General features: G+C 44.4%; 1 protein-coding gene across 3 annotated transcripts in view; it reads left to right on the top strand.

Annotated features, from left to right (window-relative positions):
* Glis3 (GLIS family zinc finger 3) overlaps positions 1 to 23539 on the top strand; it is a 420852-nt gene that overhangs the window by 383340 nt on the left and 13973 nt on the right. For all 3 annotated transcript variants that reach the window (XM_075973782.1, XM_075973783.1, XM_075973784.1), the window contains one exon: positions 12893 to 13068. In XM_075973782.1, the coding sequence (XP_075829897.1) occupies positions 12893 to 13068 (176 nt within the window). The remainder of the gene's footprint in view (positions 1 to 12892; positions 13069 to 23539) is intronic.

Raw genomic sequence — 23539 nt, 5'->3', positions numbered from 1 at the left:
ATGCCAGTTTCTCGAGTTCCTATTGAGTGCGAGAATGTCCCATGGCTTCTTTCATAACGTTTCAGATGTGGCGTTGCCCAAATTCTAGGTGCTTAGATAGGTATGAGGGTTTGTGTGTTTTGGCCAACCGAAGCTATGCCTCATCGGGGCCGTATTCTCACTCATTGCTGGAAACTTGGTACCGTCTGCCTAGATGCTGAAGGTCAAAGCATCGCTGTTTCTCAGCACTGCTTTTGCAATTAGTAAAGCTCTCCATTATCAGCTCCATTCTAGGCAAGCCAGCCTGGTCACTGCTCCTTGCTTCATTCACTTGATGCCATGCCTTAACTTAGCCCTTCACACTATCACATACAGCCTTCAGTGCTCAGCTGAGTTCCCGGGAAACCTCCCCGTTTCTCAAGTCTGAGGCTGACACTGCTGTAGAACCCCTTGGTTCTTAGGATCTGTTACATCTATCGTAGATCTGATGTATCTATCGGCTAGAGCTGAGTTCGATGTCGGAGAACAGGGGCCTTTGTTCCCTCACAACCTTCCGAATATTTTGTTCTGAGTTATACTATCGGATATTTAGTGTAGGCTACCATATGTCAAGGAAGCTGTGACAAGGAATAAAGAGCATCGAGGAGAATGTCTAGGAAAGAGGAAGACATTGCCTACCCACTGGCCCAATGGAAGGTTCCCATAGTATTCTCTTTGAGTTTTGTTTTGTTTTTGTCAGAAGGACAGTGGTCTTGATTCTTAATACTTCTGCCATCTTATGCCTCTTGCAGACTTTAGTGTAATACCTAGGTGCCAGTCTCCTGCACATATAGATACATACTAAGAGGTATGGTGCTTTCTGTGGCTCTCAATGCTAGAAGCCTGTTACTGTGAGCGCTCATTGAGATGTTAGCATTATCTCTTCTTAGCATCAGAACACCTCAGAACTAGGCCTGTTGCTTTCCTAGTCTTTCTCCTGAGGACTCAGGGATGTCTTCATCTACACAGCTTTCTCGTAGCCTCATGTGCATTCACATAATCTTCCCTCTTCTTAATCTCCTCATCTATGTTCAGTAATCATAAAAATGTAGCAAGATGTTAAAGCTGATCAGGAGCCATTCTAACCCTGGGGGCTCTGTGGTTAGTTGAGTCTTTCATTCGGCTGGTATTGATGAAACATGAGATAGGAGGACAGTGAGGACTCCATGCGACACATGATGAACTAGAGCCGTGCTGTCTCTGAGCCCCGAGTCTAATGGGAGGCAGCTGAACCAATAGCCCATGATACCTTAGCAGAGAAGGGAAAGGTGATGCAGGGGCTTTGAAGGTGCAGAGCAAGAGTGTCTGTTGGCAAAATGAGGGAGGAAACATTAGAGGAAGTAATGTCCCCATGTAAGCTGATCCTCTATAGACTGTCAGGCTGTGTTTGAATGTCAAAGGACAGTAAAGGTGGGCGGGGCTGAGCCTGTAATGGCGAGTAACCCCATATTAGCCACATTGAGGAGTTTCAGCTTCCTCTTGAGAGCAAGAATGTGTGCATTTGGCCAATGAAGAGCAATGACAGCTACAGCATTCATTCTAAATGTGCCTGATGTTTATTTCACCCCCAGAAGATTTGGAGTGTCTTCCAGAAGCAATGAGAAGGAGTGGGAAGTTGTTTCATTGGTCCTCCGTCAGATAAGGACGGTCCTCTGTAGTTCTTAGACTGACAAGTCCACACTGTGGAGTTGATGTTATTTTATCCTTTAGTTCAATTTGAAAGGATCATTCTCTTCTTTACCATTCCAAGCTTTTATCCTACACAGTTACAGCTCATCGGGCCTTTGAAGAGTCCCCGAGCATCAAAAAGAGTTGAAAATTCTCTCTCAGTTAGAGAGAGAGTACCAAAGGTTTGGAAATAGAGACACTGCTTGGCCTCACCTGTCTGTTGCATTAGAGGAGAGTTGACTTCTGCTCAGAGTTCTCCATAGGACTGTGATCCTCACACAGCCAGTTTACCCAGTGACCCCCTGACGTGTGTGGCAGATACTTTATCATGTGCACCAAGATATTCCTAACCCAGAGGGCAACAGATAAACAGACAATAAATAAAGTCTTGATTCTCGTGATGAGGTGACATGAAGTGATCTCTGTAGCAGCAGGCTCTGCCATTGGATGATGAAGATGTTAGCATCAGAGAGGTCTATGAGAAATCAAGATGTGGTCCTCACCTAGAATCCCCTGAGGATGTCAGCTGCTTTCTAGAAAGATGGCTTCCAAGGACATTTGAGATTAACAGGGGAAGATTACAAAATACCCTTTTTCTCCCGGTATTCACATATGTGTGCTTCTATACGTGTATACACACACACACACACACACACACACACACACACACACACTCTGAGAATTACTGAATGTCATAAAAGATGAATGGATGGATTAAGCAAAACCTAGGCTAGAATAATATTGCCTGACCTCCCTCTGATTTAAACGTCCATCAAACTCTCAGGGTCTAGTGTGTTCCTTTGTATTGGAATCAAGAGTTAACTCTATCACTATCTTTAATTTGCCATTAAAAACCTGAAAAGTCTAGGGCTCAGCTTTGGTCTTTTCTTGGCCCTTTCATGTCTAATTAATGCATCGATCTGACAGTGGTCTCCAAGCTTATTCACACATTCTTCTACTCCACCTTGTCCCCGTTCCTGGCCTGCCATCTCAAGTAGGGCTCCCTGCCTCTTTTCTCTGAGTCTGACTTTGCCTGCCCACAGCAGTCTCTCCCCCAGCACATCAGCCTTTGCTCTGTATCACAGGACCTGCTCTTTAAAATGTAAACAGATCATGTGTTCTCTCCACACCTTCCTCCATCCTTCCGAACTCCTGTTGTGATGGTCCTGAGGTCTGGGCCAGCCAGGTTCACGGGGCATTGCTACCTGTGTTTAATAGGCCGAAACGTGCTGACCTTTTCATACTGTTCCTAGGAAGGACCGAGATGTCTTGCCTCCAGCTTTTGCATTTGCAGATCCTGAGACACTAGGTCATTGTGATGATGCGAACCTTTCTTTCTGGTGTCATTCTAAAGAGGCATTTCTTTCGAGAGCCTTTGTTTGTTTGTTTGAGATGGTGTCTTGTGTAGCCCTGGTTGGTCTGGAACTTGGTAGGTAGGTCAGGTCTCAGACTCAGAGTGTTTTTTCTGCCCCTGCTCCACTGTGCTGGGGTTACAGGTATGAACCCGCATGTTGACCTGAGAGAAGCATTTCTACCCAGCCTCACTCTGTCGCTTGACTCTGCTGTTTACCTTCACCAGCACATTACCTGAACTTAGGAAATGACTTTGCTATGGATTCATAGCCTTTCCATTCCATAGGTCTCTCTGAGAGCAGAGAGTACATGAAGGTGACAATTGCCTGTCTCCACCTCAGCCCCTCGGTGCTTCTGGGGAGATCTGTGGAAATTCATGGGGAGTGTGGAAGTGGGGAAAGGCACTCCATTGTGATGATGGCTTCACTGTTCTGGACAAGTTAATAACAGCCTGAGCAATGGTTGCTGTCCTTCTTCTGCCTTCTACTCTGAGTCTCTTGGTCCCTGCTGCAGGCCTTGCTATGACACTCCTTATGCACTTACCAAAGAGACGGCTTCATTCCGGTCCTTATGCTTATTCACATCAGATTACTGTTCATGTCATATTTTTTAAATTTGAGATGCACTATTTCCTCATTTTCCTTAAATAGAAGCACACATAAAAAAATCAACTATTAAGATATCTATAAAAGTTACCTTTTTTTAAGTGCTAAGGAAGTTACCTGGACCCTAAAAGCAAAGACAGCTATCTTGATTTTATTCCCACATTCCAAACAAATACCCCTCCTGTTAAGGCCAAGATGATGTTTTCTTAGTCCCTTTGGATTTTCTGTCAGGAAAGTGAGTCATGGCTGTGAGAAAGATGCCTTGAAGTAAAATAGAATTTCTTTTTTGTCACCTCTACTTTTTAGCACATGAAGCAACAGAAGTATGGCACTGTTGCTAGGCCGTGGTATTATTCAGGCTTGTCAGTGTACGCTCTTCTCCAGCAAACTATGCAGAGCCCAAAGCTCCAGGGCGAGAGCTCAGCAGCCTTCCAGCCTGACTTCCATGACTGCATAGCCCTAAGTTCCTGCTCTCTGGTGTGGAACAGGCAGCTCGGGAGAGAGGCTCCACGTCATAGTCTAGGAGTGCGATCTAGACTGACAAGGTCATTTCTCTTCCTAAGTAAGGGCATTCACTACTCAGAGACTCCATCATTTCGCAAGTGAAGATTTGTCTGTTGGTCGGGATGGAGACTATCAAGGTGAACAGACAGTAAGAGGCAATGCGTTTCAGATGAGGTTTCTTTTTTGTTTTGTTTTGTTTGGGCTTCTTTTATTTCTGAGAAATCTCCTTGGTTGCTTTTCTGTGTGGTTGCAAGAAGAAAAGCCTCAGAGCAAATGAATAGGGATCTTCTTTCCTCTCCTCCCCTCCTTGCCTCTCCTCTCCCTCCTCTCCTCTCTCTCCTCCCCTCCTCTCTTCCCTACTCTTCCCTCCCCTCTTCTCTTCTGGAGTAGCGGGTTTCCTACAGAAACAAATACAATTTCCAAAGAGATGGTTATCAGTTGAGCAGATGGCTCATCTACCTGTCCCCGGGAATTGACACTAAACTAGGGAACCGAGTCTCTGTAAGCGCTGAAAGAACATCCCACGGAGTAGTTCCTTGGCAGCAGTGACCAGCATTTACTAAGTACTGGTCTTTGCACATTGTTGGGTAATGTATTACAGATGCAGATCCACAATAGTGGCCGAGGAGTTACTCTTTCCACCAGAGGAACCATGAACCCTTCTCTGATCGAGTGTGGCCTTTGAAAATGCTGTTTCCTCCAATTCACTTTGCTAGTCAGTTACTGAGTCTTAACTTCAAGAGAAGGAAATGAATATTCCTTCATAGTTAACGGGATAGTCCAGGTATGGAAAGAAATCACATCCAAACAGCACATGTCATTACCGAACAGACTGCCTCTCAGCTAGTTTCCTAAGATTCACAGATTTTACTGGCTGCTGTGGTCTCATTTAGCACTGGCTTACAAATGTATCTAGCCATGTATGGCAGGCGTCACATTTAAATTTGATCCTCAAAGTTGAATAGACTCTAAAGAAACTGTTTACATTTTGAAGCAATGGGGAAAGGTTTAGGATAGTCTGTGTGGGATACACTTGCGCCTCCCTTTTTCATGTTTGGGCAAAAATAACAGTTTTTCTTGTCTAGCGTTCTCATTACCGTCTGTTCTGGGTGTTAACTTTTTCAGCCCACATTCTGTCAGAAGGCGCGTTGAACAAGGCTGCCATGCTGACCAAGAGAGAGAGGCGCTTCCCTCAATGTAGGACAGTGAGTTGGCCCACTTGGTCAGGCCTGCTCACAGCAGCCTAGGAAGAGTGACATCACTGCAGAAATACTCTTTTCAGAGCATTTTTTTAAGATCAACTGTCCAAGACCAGCCTAGGCAAGATTTTCTTTTGCTTAAGTGCTCTTTTGAAAGGAGAATTTGGCAGAATCAGATGTTTCTTTTCCTCCCGTTCACAGCAGATTCTGAAACAAAAAAATGACTGAGTCACCGCCAATCCCGGGGTCCAGATATTTCAGAAATCCCAGTTCCTGTTTCTGCAGAATTCATTGTTCTTGTGCACATAGATCTTTTCTCCTTTTCCATTTTCCTTTCCACAAAGAAAACAGCAGCGCTTTTGGCACTGCTTCAGAGTTTACCAGGAAAAAAACTACACGCTCATGTAGAACTCTTAGCCTTTGGCATTCATTATTTTCTTGAGCTTGTTCTCTGTACCCCAATGAAATGACTCTCCTGTATGTCACTCCATCTACGCCATTTCCATAAATGCTACCCCTTATCATATATGTTTGAATCTCCTTTAAAGTCCTGTGCGCATTTCACCACCGTCTTCAATTCATGTCCACCGGAGGCTTGGGGATCAGTTTTAAGTCTTAAGCTCCTCCGTTTTGATGAACTGTTTGCAGTAATTATTGATCCAGCTGTTTATAAGGAGACAGATGTGCTACTCCTTTCCAGAGCCCCGATTTGGCTCTTCCAGTGAAGACCAGCTTCTTGGACGGACACTCAGCTCTTGGCCAGCATTGGTCCTGCCCAGATGGATGGTTTTGCAATTACCCACACCTCCCAGCAGCCGTTTCTTCATTACTGAAAGCTGCCCCCAATTGTCCCAAAAGCCGAATTCAATCTGCAGTTCCCCCAGTAACGTGCTGTGATTCATTTGGGGACAAATCTGGATTGAACTGAGTCCAAGTGGTCTCTTTTGTGAGACAGAAGGGAAGTATAAGTAGATACTATAGTCACCCAGATGAGTCAGCCAGGAATTCACAAAATGATTCATAAATCGTTATAAAGACCACTAAAGTCTACTAAAATGGAGCGCTGTCTGGCTGTACAAAGTGCAGTATTATCATTGGGCTGGTTTGGGGTTTTTTTTTTAAGACGTTAAATCAGATGTGAAATCCTTAAAACTGCTTTTCATTTTAGGTTTTGAATAGGATTTCTTTCTCCTCCCCTCCCCCCGCAGTGGACCAACGGCAAGGCATTTTTCAATGATTAGCTTTCACAGATGAATTTTAAAACCCCAACAGATGATACCCTACAATTTCTTGGGGGGAAAATCTTTGCAAAAATCCATTATAGGCCTTTTTGTATCCATTAGTCCTACTACCTAGCAGCAATTCAATAATATTTTTGTGTGGATACAGTGAAACATGTTCCCCCTTCTCTGTTAAGTCTACAAGCCCCAGTGGAAAAGAAAGTGGATGAACTGTTCAAACCATCTACCAGTCAATGCTTAATCGAACTGATCTGGTAATATTCGAGTCTCTTTTGTGCACAGTGTTGAGACTCAGAGCAGAGCTATAGCACAGCCCCACCTGATTGGCTAGAACCATTATGAATACAGCACATGGCCGATGGCATGAAGAAATGCGGGACATGGGTGTGGCTTGCAGCACATCATTAGTAAGTTTTGTTTTCAAATATATCTGAAAGCTGATATACAGTGGTCTAGGCTTCTAGACAAGGAAAGAAGTCCTAACCGAAAGGAGTTGTCCGTCGGAAAGATTGGTACCTGACCAGCTCGGGCACAATGTCCTCTCTCGGGTTGAACTGGTTTGCTAAAACCACGGAGCAACACTTTTAATGTCAGCTCTTTTTACATCTGTGTTACTGACACACTTTGTACTGAGTAATGCACCTTGTATTCCTCTCTTGACCCTACCCCACTGGCTTGGTTTGAATACCAAGAGAGAAGTTGGTTATGACATGCGTAAGGGAGTCATGTGTGGAAAAGTAGATTGCCAAGGCACAGAAGTCCCTTTAGCATTTTTTTAATTAATTAATGATTTCTGCCTCCTCCCCGCCACCGCCTCCCATTTCCCTCCCCCTCCCCCTATCAAGTTCCCCTCCCTCATCAGCCCGAAGAGCAATCAGGGTTCCCTGACCTGTGGGAAGTCCAAGGACCCCCCATCTCCATCCAGGAAAAAGCATGGGATAAAACCGGACTTGCTGAACATAGTGGACAATGAGGACTACTGAGAACTCAAGAACAATGGCAATGGGTTTTTGATCCCACTGCACGTACTGGCTTTGGGGGAGCCTAGGCAGTTTGGACGCTCACCCCTTTAGCATTCTTGACCGCTTTTATTTTCCTCCAGAAACGGTACTCCGCCTGGGATGTTCCATGGTGGCACTAACATGTTAAGTCAGCACCAAGAAGTTAGACCCTTACAGGCTGCGAAGCTCACTGAGCCTGGGAACTGGAAAAGGACCCAGATGAGCCGGTGTTAGTTTCCATACTGGAATTGTCAAGCGACAAAAGGTCTCCTGAGATTGATGTTTTCATTCTGAGCCTTCCTTACGTGTTCTGACATAGCACCAGGACTATAATCTTGGGCGTTTGTAGGCCCCGGGTCACAACAAACACTTATCCTGGATGGCCTACATGGGCACTATTGAGATTAACCATCCATTTTCTAAGCACTGATACCTGAAAGTTGTCAGATGTTCTTAGCCTTAAGTTTTAGGATATCCTGGACTTGGGAATGTGCACTTGTGTACAGCACACCATCGTTCCATATCTGCTGTGGCTTCTTCTCTGTTACACTCACTTGCTGGCACAGTACCTTTTTATTTTATTTTTTTACTTAGTCATAGGTGTGCTTGCTTGCTTCCTTTCAGTAACTTCCTGAAATACAGAGAAATGCCTCTGCAGTTGCTCTGCCCCAGCGCAGCTACCCACTCAGCCAATGACCAGTATATATCTCCCGAATGAAAAGAAAGTTCGAATGATCTCTACTTTTCACTTCTGAGGGGAACTGGACTGTCTTTGTCTTACACTTGCTTGAGGGCATGGGGAGATTTACTCATCGATAAGAGATCACCAAAGTCAAAACCTGTGTGCTCTGACTGCTGAGCCGTTTGTCCTTCTGCGCCTCCTCATTCTCCATCCTTTCCCCCATTGACTGTGCTCCTTCCACTTGGGACTTACTGCCTTGTGGTAGTCTGGCATTCGCGGCTGCATCTTGAGGAATGGTGACCTCCCTGTGCTGGCCTGCCCACTGCCACGTGGGGAGCCTGATGGCAGGGGGGCGCAGGAAAGGGCGGTACTGAAAGGAAGGTAGCGTGGCCAGGTGATCAGCTGTTTTCTGAAGTGTACATAAATGAGTATTTGCTGGAACCTTTTAAGTCCCCCTTCTGCCGGAGGCTCATTTATGAGGTTTAAAAAACCCCTTCCTTGCCTCCTTTTCTTGGCAAACCATTGCTCACCAGAAGGTCATCCCAGCTCCCCCACCAAGTGAGTGGAAATGGTTGACTCAGTTCTGGTTTGCTTTTGTGTGCTCTGTTTCTGGTAAGCAGGGATTTTTCCCTAGCCTGTTATGTGCCGACTTGTGCAGTAGCTGTCTCTTCTGAGGTCCTGTGAAAGGCATAAGCAGTGACTCTCAGCTGCTGTGTAAGGAAATCCATGAAATGATTATTACAGATCAGCTGGGGTGACAGAGATGGGTATTAGACAGGTGCCAGAGGATCTTTCTTCTGCCTCAGGACCTACTGTAACTCAGGATAGGTAGGTGAAGCTGCCTTGGCCCGACATATGTGAGAGATAAAATACTCCATGGAAGAGATCGTTTCTACATCGTCATCATCACATAAATCATGGTTGCCGTCATTGCTGTCATCATCCTCACTTAGAAAACGGGATAGGGAGGGCTTCCTTTGCTGCAACCACAACAGAAAAGGTAATTGCAACTCAACAAGCTTCAGCATCCCTTCTCATCTTCTGTTGGTTTCTTTTGTATGAAGTTGTCTAGAGCTACTAGATTTCTTGGGCTCTGTGGCTTATTGAGTCAAATACGTAACATCTGTCTTTCTTGGTGTCTGTTGTTTTCAGATGTGTCGGAGGCCCTTGCCTCTAATTGTAGGATTTTGTTTTCATTTCCACGTTCCTCTTCTGCCCTTAACCTGATTTCAGTTTGCTCTTCTGCTCTGCCATGAGCTGGTTAGCAAACAACTTAATACATATAAATTAACAGAGGCAGTGACTTTATTCTTTAGTTTAAACACTGTGTGATACGAGAACACAGCCCACAGAATCATCTAAGCAGGGCTCATAGGAGCTCACAGAGACTGAAGTGACAGTCACAGATCCTCAATGTATCTGAGCTCGGTCCTCTGCATAGACATACATTATGGTTGCTAGCTTCCTGTTCTTGTGGTACCCCTCACAGTGGGAGTGGAGAGTGTCTGGCTGCTTTGCTTGCTCTTGGGACCCTTTTCCTCCTAGCAGAGGGCCTCATCTAGCTTTGACACGAGGGTTTGTGTCTAGTCTTACTGTGACTTATGTCATGTTTGCTCAGCTGATACCCATGAGGCCTGCTCTTTTTTAAAAGGGAAATGGAGGAGGAGTAGGTCTGCGGGAGAGGGAAGATAAAAAGGTAGGAAGAGTCAAGAGAGCAGAAACTGTGATTGGGATATTATATATGAGAGAAAAAGAAAAAATACTATGTGGTGTTTTTAGGCAGAAATAAAACTGTTTCTAAAAATTCATGGATTAAAAATAACAAAATGTCTTTTAATTGATTCTTGTAAGTGTGTATAAATTGATTCTGGGCTTGAAAAACATTCCTGTTTATAAATAGATTTCTTGTGCTGGAATTTTAATTTATTGATTCTTACTTTTTTATTTCTGGCAGTTGTCTAAAAATATGATCACATGATCACTTCTTTTTCTTTTGTTTTTCGAGACAAGGTTTCTCTGTGTAGCCTTGACTGTTCTGGAACTTGCTCTGTAGATCAGGCTGGACTCAAATTAACAGAACTCCACCTGTCTCTGTCTCCACCTGCCTCTAAGTTGTGAAATAATACTAAAACCTTGGTACATTTTTCTTTTTATTTATCCTTACCAGTATTAAATATGTAATATCCAAGAAAATATGCCCAGGAACTTGTATGAGTAGTTAAGAATAATTTGGAATGAGTACATAATTGTATAAAACCATACTATACAGAATCTACATCTAGCCTAATATAATCTACCTATAGATGACTCAAAATATTTTAATAAATTATACCCTTGTATTTTTGTATTCTTCATTTCCTAGTTAGTAGTCATAATTTAGCCTTTGACCCCATCATTGCAAATGATAAAAGCGTTAGATGTGTACTCGGAAGAACTTTGGACTTCCTTTGCACTCTTCGTACGCCATTTCTCCTTCTTACTAACCCAGCTAATGCGATTCAGGTTGATTACCTTGTTTGGGGGTAGCTTATGCCCTCTGATTGTACCAAGGTCCCCAAAGAGTACCAACTTGGCTCTCCACTCATTGCTCTGCTCCTGCAGCCCCAGACTGAAAGAGGGTAGCAGAGGTATCAGAAGGAAAGACCAGAGGACCTTTTAGCTTACGTCTTTTGTTCTCAAACAAAGAAGTAAACAAGAGACAGTCTTAATTATTTTGTTTTCCAAACAAAGTTGAAACATCAATGTGATAACATGATAATGATAACAGTCACACCTCGCTGTTCAGTTCCCTCCCCTCTCCCACCCCAGGGGCCATAAGAACAGGGGCTTCCAGGATTGGGTGCCAGTGTGGGCTCCATCTATCCCCAGAGTCAGTGATTCCTTAATTGCTCATTCCTCTCCTACAAGCTCAGAGTAACTTCGGAGACATAATAAGGACATGTTCCCCAGAAAATAGCCTCCATATGGGGATTCCTGGCTTACGTGGTTTACTAGATGTTCTCAGGCCAGTGCCAGGATTCGCTTGCTGTGTTTTCTCTCAGGGCCACTTAGCGTAGAGTCTTCTGGATAATCCCAGTTAAGAGGATGTGCTTAGAAAAGGGCACATTTGTCAGCATGGGACACGCAGCTGCCCTTCTCCGTCCCTAGAAAAACCTCAGAGACCACCAGTTCAGAGGCCTCCTGTCACATCTGCTTTGCCTAGGTGCTCTGACCTCTTCGCTTTGAGGTCCTGTCTTCCTCTTGGCTCCTATGCAACCTAAGATGGTCTTCTTATGCCTCACAAATGAAATACAAAGCGAACATGGCACATTGTCTCATGCTCTTACTGCTACAGCAGAAAGGTCGAGGCTCTGCCCTCTGAGATACTCTGCTTCAGGACCCTTTGAATTGCTTTGTGAACTTGTCTAATGCACCTTGCCTTTTGCTCAGGTGACCCAGGCTTGTGGAGTCATTCGTTCCTAGAAAATGACTATAATGTCGCAGGCGATGACCTGTGTTTCCTAGTGCAAGATAAAGATTTTCTTCCTGCATAGTGTAAACAAGCACCAATTAAATGTTTTTGTGTTAGTGAACTTTGGAGAGAAGAGGTTAAACATTTCATTGCTAGCGTATCTTTACCCAAAATTATTGCGTTGCTTATTCTCCTGGCATTGGAAGACCCTCAGCTTCTTTCTCTACCAATACACACATTCAGCATCTTGTTGGTTTCTCTGTGAACATTCCCAATTGCAAAGCTGTTCTCAGAAGTCTACCTTCCTTCTCTGTTAAGACAATAAAGGTCATTCTAACTCTATGACTTAGACCTTCAGAACAAGAAGATAAATAGACAGTTGTCTAAGGTCACTTGGTGATTTTTTTTTCTTGTTTAAATATCAATGTATCTCCTTTCAGAAAACAGTACTCTTGGACTTGGGGCTGAGGGTATAGCCCTCAGAGTAGAGGGGTAAGTGCTTGCCTAGCATGCGTAAGGCATTGGGTTCAACAAAACCAAAAAACCCACCAATTTTGTGAATGTTCCACGTTAAGACAAGGAATGCTGTACATTGCATTCCCTCTACACCATCAGGAATGTTCTTCGCCCAGCACAGAACCCAAGCCGACCTCTCAGGTTCTGGGTTTCAAGGCACATTTGACCTTTGAGGTTGAAGTTAATTTACTCTTGGCAAGAAAGAATGTATTGTTTAAGGAGACTCCAGTTAGAGAGGGTCAAAATAAGGACCCGTAACACTTCTTGGACCTCAGATATGCCTTACAAAACAAAATGTTTATGAGCTAAGTGTAAATGACTCAGAAACATACGAATTGAATTTCCCCTAAAATGTGAGTGGATTTTAAAATTAGCAGGAAAAGGGCCTGGCAGTAGATGTGCTTTGAATTTCACAAAACCCAGAGGATTTGAAGTGCAGTTTAAGAAGCTTGACAAACCCAAACTGTGACTAAGGTTTTCTTTGTTGGTGTCTTTTCTTCTCTCTGTGTCTCAGAGAAGAACTCAGTGGTGGGAAGAGAGCGGGGTTATGAAGGGTTTTGAAAGAGCACATTGTCACCCTTAGGTCGAGCCAGAATGGGGACATAGAAGGCTTTGGAGAGTTGGTCATGCTGCCTTTTGGAATTGTTTTCCCAGGTTCGCACCTCCGACTCCATCTCCTCAGCACTTGAGCCCAGGAAGAGTCCCAGCTCCTCCGTCACTGCTGCAGAGAGCACAGCCTCCGCACACCCAGCAGCCACCAGGCTCACTCCTGAAGTCCTTCCAGCCAGAAACAAACCCTGCTTTTCAGTCGAATGGTATCCACGTCCATGGTAAGCAGGGGCTGGCAGCCCTTTGAGTTTTGAAAGGGAGTGTTTTGCTGTCGCCTTTTATCCTAGTGATGAGCTGCAGGTCTCAGATGTTCTGTTTTACATCAGACCTGAGCCTTTAGACCCCGCCCCCTCCCCGCCACACTTATTAGTACACTCATAGGCATGAAACCCCATAGTATTTTCCCCAAATGAACTGACTTGTAACACCTATAGTATTCTGTTCAAGACAATCATTTGTGTTCCCGGTGATGGGACACCTCAAGGGCAGGCGATAGCAATAGCATCGTGCTTCTGAATGATCAGGAGACTGTGTGAAAGGGAGCCCAAAGAGCCCCGCTGTCCCTGTCTGTCATCTCCTTCCCATAGGTCAGATCGACACCGGATCCCCCCCCCGCTATGTCATGCCGCTGGCTCTGAACTGACTGTGTCTCACCTGTGTTTCTTTGGTAGATCTTCCATTCTCTCCATCTTGTAGCTTATCTGAATAAAACATATCTTCTTTATTAATATATGAACTTGCTTCTGAGGCCAGAGTCATCTGACCCATCATCAGATATTTTAGGGAGCTCAACACATTTCTTCATATGTTGTAATGGCTATAGATATTCATGTAGGAAGAAAAGGACAGAAGGAAATGAGAAATCACAGAGGTTTTTGGTCTAGGCTGGCGTTGTGTTCAACAAGGACCACATTTGGAGAACTGAGTCTGCTTCAGTTTCTTTTCTTTATTTAAACTCATTTTGTCAGTTGAAGACCGTGGTGCTAGTGGACTTCCACAGAGAACTGCAATACCGAACCATACAGACTCCAGCTGTCAAATCCTTCTATTTCCTGCTGTCAGAATTCTCTGTAAGCAAAAATTATACTGTCCATTGAGACACCTTCGGATGATTCTACAAGTGAGCCTTTCATCTTTGTCTTCTCACCGATAACACATATTTATATGGCTTATCACTTGGAATTAATAGATGGTGTCCCAAGCCACGCCAGTGTTTACTCTGAGTATGTGGTCCATACATAGCAGGCTTCAGCAGTGCTGTGAGGATGAACTTGAACAGGAGCCGCAGAGCAGAGCCCTGAGCAGCAGGGAGGAGACAAGAAGATGACAGTGGTCATCTGTAGCAACGGTGGACATTGGAAAGCCAGCATCCCTGGCTGAGTCAAAGCTCCATCATCTTCCACACCCCCTACTGGTCCACTGTTTACCAGCAAAGCTCAGGCTTCTCAGTTCAGTGGGAGTTTTTGCTTTCTACTTACTTATGAACATTTTCTCATACTTCAGTTACACCAGGAAATGGTTTTGTAAGTGCCTGCTGTAAGTGCCCTAGGTAAGTTGTATAAAAAAGAACAAATGAGTTCTCTTCCTGACCAGCAGCTTATCTGATGAAAGGAGACCCAAGGCCGTGGTCTGGAAAGCACCCTCCAAAAGAGAGGTGGGCGGTGTGATGTGGGCTCTGTGGAAGTCAGAGTTGGTCACCTTCGTGAAGCACTGTTTGAATGTTCCTATTTTAATGCTGCCAAAATCTGGGCCTATCCCTCAGTCAGTGGCACCCAATGCCGGTAGCAATCCCTCTTTCTGGTCGTATAAAGACTAACAGAACAGTCCACAGGCAGTGTTGTCCTAGATCCAATGAAATACAGTAGGCCCTGCTTTGGTTACAGTTGTGAAACCCACTTTTAAAACCTTTTAAAATTAACCTACGTGTAGAAAAATGAACTGGAAAGAAAATCAGTTAAAATGCTGATGGTTTACTTTTAATCAGGCTAACACTTTGTGCCATCCCCCGCCTCCCCTTTAGTTTCTGTCCTCACAAAACTTCATGAGTGGGTGTAAAGGAGGCCAGGTTCTTGTGCCTGGGTTCCTGGTCCCTGATGGGGACACTGTCACCTCTCCTCTTGCATCACGTGGTACAGGAAGCTGATGAGAAAAGCACCAGGTGCAGGCGCGGGGCTCAGTTCATGTCAGTGTCACCCTTCTCCTTCCCTGATCGTTATTAGGCGCTGAGGACAAGGATCGTGTTTGTAGCCCCAGAGTAAGCATGACACTTGGTGCAAAGTAGGCATTTAGTAAGTATTTACTGGATCTGTAGTTGGCACTTGCTCATTCAACAAGTAAATAATGAACCAAGAGGACCCGGGGAGCATGCTCCATGGTGCTCTGGCAAAATACTCTTCCTCTACATTTTTCCTTTGAAAGATAAATAATGAATATATTTTCAGCTTGAAAATGTCAAGCTTTTTTTTTTAAATAAAACTTCCTCTTTTTTAATTGTTGAGAATCTTCTATAGCCAATGACAAAGAGAAGCCATAAATTAGGTTCAGACTAGAGTTAGGGAAAATGAGAATTCATGACACGCTCCAGAAAGATGGCCCCGTGACTCCAGTGATGAGATTACAAAGAAGCTGCCTATGCTTTAACCACCTGGTAAAGGGGCAGGGGCACAGATACAGCCCTAGGCCTCTCTCAGCTGGTCCTAAAACTTTCTGAGTGCCAGCACTTCTCACCAACCGTCCTTAGATGAGGACAAAATATATATGCTGGTTTTTCAGGGGTGAGTGACCCCCTTTACCCAGTGCCCTTACTAGCTGCAGCTGTCCCTATCGTTGCTCACCTTGTCTGAGTGAAGTTACACAGTATCCTGGTGGCAGAGAACCTCATCCTCCACTACAACTCAATGGCCACAGCGCGAGTCTTCATGTCTTCTTTGAAGATGCTCATGGCTTTCAAGAGCGCCACAGCCCGTCTCCTCTGTCTGACCTGCAGCAGGGGGAGAGGTTAGGGAGAGATGCCATCCCTCCGTCTGCAGAAATGGGAGCTGAGACACAGAAAAATATAAAATGTCTAGGTATCACTACCCTGGCACACTGTGTGGGCTTTGCAAGAGGTCCACACTTCCAAACGGAAACCGTAATCAGGGTGAAGCCAAGTCAAAGGCACACCAAAAGAAACAGAGTTTGCAGCTCCCTGTGGGAAAACGCGGTGCCTCTTTTGACACGCTGTTGTCTTTCCTGGAACTTAGAAGGTCAGAGTTCAAAGGGGCTCTGGTCTTCCTGATGAGGAAGAAGAGAAGAAGATCCTCTGAGTTTTGTTAATTATCTGCTAATTGGTACTGAACTAGATGTTGTGTGTTGATCTTGTACTTTTACACTTGTCAGGATTAACACCAACAACCACCATTCTTTCACATGTCCTCACTGTGGTTTTACGGACACCTACCCCACCCATGAGATTGCCTTTATTAGTAAAGAGAATGCGATGTCCTTCCTACTTAATGTGGATAGACTTTTCCAGCCTCTGTTTGGGCGATATCTCTAAGGCAACTTCTTAGTACACTTGATCTTTTCTTTCAGATGTCAACGTAAGGACACTCTTTCCAACCATGTAAGCTTGTTCTTTGGCCTTTTCTTTCTTGTCAGGGTAATTCTCTTGCCCAGGCAAGCTTCAGAATTTTGCCTGGATTAGTTGCCAGAGCGTTGATATTTGTACATTTTGTTATGGTACTTACTAATGAATAATTTCTTTTTAAACTCTCTATTCACTGCTGATTGTTCAAATGCCATGGGAATTCCTAGAAGAACGTTTTCACAGTCTTCCTGCCTCTGGACACATCAAAGAGAGGCCAAGTTCAGTTCAACGGGTGTTTGTTGGTCACCCTCTAAGTACCAGGCAACGAGAATGCCATTTAACGACTGCCATACTGCAGTAGTTAAAAGGGGCAAAAGGAACAAGCTGCCTTGCAAGGAAGATGCTACCAAAGGGTTTACAGAGCTTGAGTATGCAGAGAAGAGCGGCACTGGGAGATGGTTTCCTGCTGGGTGTGGAGGTTAGACCCAGAGTGGAGGAGAGGATGGGGGAGAACAAGGTGGGCTCAGAAAGAAACAATGTGTCACACTCAATGCAGTCACACGCTGATGTTTTAGAAACATCATATAGAGATCTGTGCAGAGGGTGGCCCAGGATAGGCAGGAACATCAAGCTCTCGCTGTCAGCATTAGATTGTGCTGTTTGGAAAACTCAGTGACTGGAAGGGAGTTCGCCACTCTCAGATCCAACTGGGAGGTTAAAGGAATGATAGGAGAATCGGCGTGGTGTTGTGTGTGTTCACAATCTTTCTGAAAAAAGGAAGGAGGGAATAGCAAAGAAGAAATGGAAACACACTCAACTTAGGTGCTACAGTGAGCAAAAGCGCTTTCAGTTTTGTCTCAATAAAATTAGAAACGAGCGCAGCTATAGGGGTTTCCTGCTCAAGAGAAGACTTACATGGGGCTTAGCTTCTGTCCCTCCCTTTCACACACTTGACATGGAGTTCCTGTAGGTCCCATGCCCTACTCCTTTGTGTTTTCTGCCCTCTCTGCCTGTGTGTGTGTGTGAGTGTGTACATAAACATGTATATGTTTATGTGGATATGCTGTGGGCATGTGCACATGTGTTTGTGCATATGTGTGCACATAGAATCAGGACAATGCCAGGCTTCTTCTTTGATCACGTTCCACATTACTTTTTGAGACAGGGAGCCTCACAGAACCCAGACCTCACCCGTTGCTAGACTAGCGAGCTAATAATTTCCAGGGACCTGATTGCTTCCATACCGCACAGCAGTGAGGATGCAGATGTGCACATCAGCACCTGTATTTTTCAATGTGGATGTCAGGGATCCAAATTTGGGTCCTTATGCTTGTATAACAAATATTTTACCAATTGAGCTATCGACTTGGCGCATTTTGTGAATTTTTGATAGCCACTCCGAAGTCTCTAGCCACACTGGACTAGGTGTCCAGCTTACTCTTCCATAGTGTGTTACTGCTGTTTCTTGTATTTGAGTGTTCTGGTCAGTACTGGCTTCCTGAAGACCCAGCTATTTCACATCAGCATCTATGCAAAGTGAGAGAGCTTCCAGGGGTAGTAGCAACAGCTGGGTACAAATTTATTGTTTCTTCCCAAGATGACCACTATAGCAAACATGTGGGGTAGAGGGACAGCTTAGTTGAGTCAAAAGTGTCCTGTTCTACTATCTTCTACTTTGTCATCTTGAAAGGGGGCTCTCCCATCATCCTGGTCACCATAGGAACGCTGATATTCTACATGTCATATACCGGCTTTAGGCAGAGAAGACTGAACAAATACATAACCACCCTCAAATGCAAAGCTGAGCTTATTGGATGGATGGATGGATGGATGGATGGATGGATGGATGGATGGATGGATGGATAGATGGATAGATGGATAGACAAATGGATGGATGGACACATACACACACACCCCCCACACACATGTTGTGCAATCTGCTTTTTATTCTCCTCATTCCCTAATCTGTAAAACAGGCAATGTTACCTATCTTGGAAATCAGTCCCTCTTTCTAGGTCTCTGCCCAGATTTTTGCCCATCTCCTCTGATCTCTTGGGTGCCTCTCAGGCTTGCACGGTTTGCTCTTACTTTTCACTCCTTTGGAGTTTCTAGTTGCCAGCATCCCATCATCCATGGTCCAGTTATTCAGTTTCATTAGGAAAACACCATGAGGCTGTTTGATGCCAGCACAGTAGCAGTGGGAAGTGGGAGCCCTTCCTTTTGGTCTCAACCCCTGTGGTTTATAAGCTTGTCTTTTTCATGATTTAAGAAAATAGGCCCTGTCTGTGGGTCCCCAGAGAAGTGAGCCAGACAGTGTCCAGACAATGGTGGCATTTTCCCACCTCAGTATGAATCTCTAAGCTTGTCAACTCAGTTCAGATTGACTGCATGAAGAAACAAAGGGTTTCGATCTACCAACAGGCCTCAAAGAACAAAACATATTATGAACGGTTTGTACTGACCAACACATCTTTCCAACTCTGGACATCACAGTACACTCGATGTCAATGTGAGCGTTGTTGTGGCAGGTAGGAGTTCCGTTCATCTCTTCTTTCGTGGCCATTTTCTGATCACAGTTGCTCATCAGCACTTTCCATGAAGGATTCTTTGGGGGTGCTGCCGTGCCTGATCTCATTGCTAGGGATTTAGGATGGTAAATCTTTAAAGCTTAAAGTGTTTTTAGAAAGACAGCAAGCATACTCCCCCCTCTATGGGAAATTTAGCCACAACTGCATGTGTTAGGGTGCAAAAGAGGAAAGTCTAGTAATTGTGTTGCTCAAGTGGAGTGTGAGCATGTCCTAACTCTGACATCTCAGGAAGACACATCTAACTGATTAGAAATCAAATGTCATCGACTTCGCTGAGAAACAGGCAAGATATTTACAGAAGAAATGAGCCGGTGAGTATCCTTGGTGCCACTCAGATGTTATCAGCAGCCATAATCAGGCATCCTTTTCAGTGTCAGCTCGGGTATTATTAAGGCCCGAACAGTACTAAGGATTGATGATTAGAGTCACAGAAATCCTTAATTAGTCTCATATTCTTAATTACTGCACAATTACCCAAGAACAGTTTTACATAAGTAGTACTTGATAAGTTCTGACAGTGTGCTAATTCTACAAAAACAAAAGTTAAATTTAGGTGTGGATGTGTTGGCTCAGTCAGCATTTCAACAGCGCCTGCTTTGCAGGAAGAAGTGTAAGGTGGTCTTCTTGAGTCAGAATTGCTGCCTGGGTGATGGAGTATGGAACTGAACAGTGAGGAACCTACACCGGTGACATGAATGCTCGAAGCATCGCCACACAGAATTTGATGTGTGAGCACACACCTGACCACATAGACTAAACCTACCAGAATCATGCTGTGTTTGGTCAATAACAGTACTAAGATGACTAACGCACTAAATCCTGAGTTTACTCAAGACAGAGAGCATGTCTCCCCTTGGTGCTTTTCATAGAGTAAGTGCTTAACAAATCATTTGTAATAAATAGGAATGAATAAAAGACAAGGAAGAGAAGGTCCATTATATTAGAGGAGCTAGCCCTGGCAAACTCGTGCCCCACAGGCAGCCATAATGGTTCTCACACACATTCTGTGTGCTGTCGTCCTTTGAACTCATTCCACTATTAATGGCCCTTTTTTTAAATTAATATCCTGCTTTCCTAGCCTGTCTCTTCAGTTTATGTCCATGCATCCCTGTGTGTTTACAGCAGCACACGATTTCCTGACGGACATTCTCAGGAAATGCTTCTGGAGAAAGCTTTCTGGACTGATGTGTAAACATTTTGGGGGTAGCTAGGGGCTTCCACGAATGTCTTTCCGAGGCTGCCCCAGGTTTAAACTCCAGCCAGTGGACATGTCTGTCCTGTGACTTCCCAGTGGGTGTCGGTCTGTACAGAAAAGCTGAGATGCATGCTTTAATTTTTCCTTTAGTTAGCGAGTGACTGAACATCTTTTAATGTCCCCGTTGATCACCCAGGGAAGTGTTACTAATAGGGAGTCAGAGACAGGGCCAGTGATGTGGGCTTCTCCATCACTCTAGCTGCTAGCCTGCTCGTTCACACAGCAGTGAAGCTGTGTCACTGGCAGTGAAGCACCTTATTTTCGTTGGCTTTTTTTCTTTCTTCCATTCCTTTTTTTTTCTAATTGGAACTCAAAAGTTTATTGAAGTGAAGGAAATATCTAGAGAAAATTTCCCATTTCATCAGCTATTGTGACTTCTCCATCAAAAAATTTAAAAGTGCCTGTGGTAAGTGGCCTATATGAAGTGGTTTTTCATTATTTTGAGGAAGTAATAACAGGTTTTCAGAAGGAAATATTCTCTCTTATAGTTTAAACTCATGAAATTTGGCCTCTAGTGAATAGAATTTTGAAGGAAAAAAAAAAGGATTCCCCCCCCCCATATAACCCTATTTTCAGGGCTCTGCTGAACTCCATAAAGATGGACATGTTAATGGCAATCTGCAATCTTTTGATTTTAGCTGGAATTGTCTTTTATACATATGATAAACAATTCATAGTTTAGAACAAAATGGTGAAGAGCTGTGGACATTTTTCCTTAAAGGGAAAAATGAAAATCCACACATCAGGAATATCTGAGGTTACTGGTAATGAGGTCACTGTGCTAATAAAATAGAAAACCAAACACTAGCCATGGCTTGCTCTGACCCCTTCCAGCTCCTTTCCTCTCAGCACTGTGTTGCAAAACAATCCTAGTTGCCTTAGAATTGCTTGTTGGTTTACTTACAATTGGGAGGACTCTTGGATTGTGGTAATTTTTCTTCTCTAATCTAACCAAACCGTTCTGACTCAGCCCTCCGTTTCATTCTTTTGCAAGGCCTTCAAGCACTGTCCCCCAGAAGTCACAGTGCCCGGGAAGTGGAACATTTAGACATTTCTGCTCGATCGCTTGAGTGTAACCACCAGCCACTCCCTCTCTGCGTTGCCTCACCAAGCCCAACCTCATATCACACATCCAAAGCAAGTTCTCAGATTTCTCATCATTATGGTGACATGACTCGGGAAATCTGAATCCGTCCCTTGGATCCCATAGTTACCCAAGGATCTTTGCATCTGTAGATCAGGCCCGATGTAGCGGTTTCTCAGCAAGAGTGTATGGTAATAACTACATTCATATTAACGCATATGCCTAAAATTTACTCCTGTAGACTTCATTGTTTGTCAGGTTGCAGTTAACTCTGTAGAAACCGTTCACAATTATAAGCATGCGGCAGGGCGGTAGTATGTTGTCATCTTCAGCTCTCCTGCCCACTTTTGTTTCTGTCTTGGGGTTTAATGTCTCTCTGGCATCCAGTGGAAAACAGTGATTCAGAGCAGGCAAACCATCCATGTTCTCTGTAAAGAGCCCACCCTCGTTAGTTTTAACCATTCACTTGACACAGCCTAAAACCACCCGAGAAGGAATCTCGGGTAAAGGATTATCCGGAGGAGATTTGCCTGTGGGGAAGTCTCAGTTATTAATTGGTGCAGGAGAGCCAAGCCCACGCTGTGGCACAACTCCTAGGCAGGCCATCTTGAGCTATATCAGAAAACTAGCTGTAGGTGAACCTGCAAGTGAGCCTGCGCGAAGCCAGGACTCTGTGGGTTCTGCTATACCTCCTGGGCTGTGAGTTTGTTCCCAGGACAGAGAGTGCTGCCTTCAGATTCCTTCTCTGACTTCCTTCAGTGATAAGCTGTGATATGGAAGCGTGCACCAAATAAACTCTTTCCTCCCCGTGCTGATTTCGGTCAGTGTTGGAGCACAGCAGCGCGAGTCAAGCCGGAGAAAGACCGTCATATTTGCCTCGCCTTCATTGATCCTCTGCATGAGAAAATGTCCATGATAGAAAGGGAAGTCACAGCATTTTCCCAAATACTGTCCCTTCGTGTGCAAGGGCCCTGAGTCCTAATCCTCCACCTCAGCTCTGGTCTTGCCTTCACTATTCTCATCAGAGGCTCCAGCCATGGTTCCACTCACTCATTCTCTGACTGATTCCGTACAGCCGTTTTCTGCTGTGTACTAGGTCCTACTCTGACTCCTAAACCTACATTAATGTGAGAACAACAACAGCAAAAAGACGAAGCACAAGTCCATGGCTCTTCTGAGTCTGTATTTATCTAAGGGGCATCTATTATGTACTATATTGGTCAACGATTGTGTTCCTTGACAATGTAAACAGACCTTGAGACTATTTCCTGTTCTCAGAATTATGTAATCTTTTTGTTCCCTGTAGGGCATTACACGTTGCAAGATGCACATTATGAACTTAAATATAAAAGGTCTGATATACAGTGGGATGGGACTAAGTAATAAAGGAAGGTCTCTTGTCTCCCCGATGTGCCCATCAGAGTGGCGTTGGGAAGATGTTAGCTCAGAGGGAAAGGTGGAGCAGGGGTGCTGGGTTGGCTTATGCACGAACAGTCAGTGTCCATAAGTTCTGAGAGTGCTTAGAGTCGGCTTCTCTGGTGGCCAGGGAAGAAGATGAGAAGGGTCCCGGGATCCAGGGACAGTTTGGAGGCTTCAGAATCAGAGACTATCGACTCTCTCTGATTTCAGACCCATACAGACATTTTCCCGTACTTTTTCCCCTTAGTTAAGATTCTGTCTTACTCTAAGATTGGAGGGCTGGATGTTTGTATAACCACAGATTTAGATTCCGAGAAACAGAAAGTCATCTGGTTAGTAATTCAGGTGGAACAGAGAGCTTTGTTTCCAGTTAGACAATAGAAATCTAGGTCACAAAGTTATTATAGAGGCCACAATAGGAACCTTGCATCATTCAGATAAGGTCCCACATTTTCACATGGGCCAGGAACTGACAAAGGGCACTAGAGGAAGGAGCCAGGTAAATCATCTGACTGATGCCTGCTAGCCATGTAATTCAAGCTCACTCAGGGCCACAAGATGCAACAGAAAACATGGTCCAGCTCAAAGAATAAAGATGCCTCTCAGAAGAATTCTTCCTCATTTCAAAAAGAACCCAGGCCCTTGAGACTGTGACTTCAAAAATTGTAAGAAATGATTCCATGATGTCCTTAGAACTTTCCATTCATGTGTGAGATATTCCTCATTAAACTCAGGTTTCCAGGCCTTTTCCCAGCAGTCTGGGGATTTCTTGGAGCCC

Source organism: Microtus pennsylvanicus, chromosome 5 (assembly GCF_037038515.1).
Source record: "Microtus pennsylvanicus isolate mMicPen1 chromosome 5, mMicPen1.hap1, whole genome shotgun sequence".
NCBI classification, from domain to species: domain Eukaryota; kingdom Metazoa; phylum Chordata; class Mammalia; order Rodentia; family Cricetidae; genus Microtus; species Microtus pennsylvanicus.
This window is presented reverse-complemented; position numbering and strand designations above follow the sequence as displayed.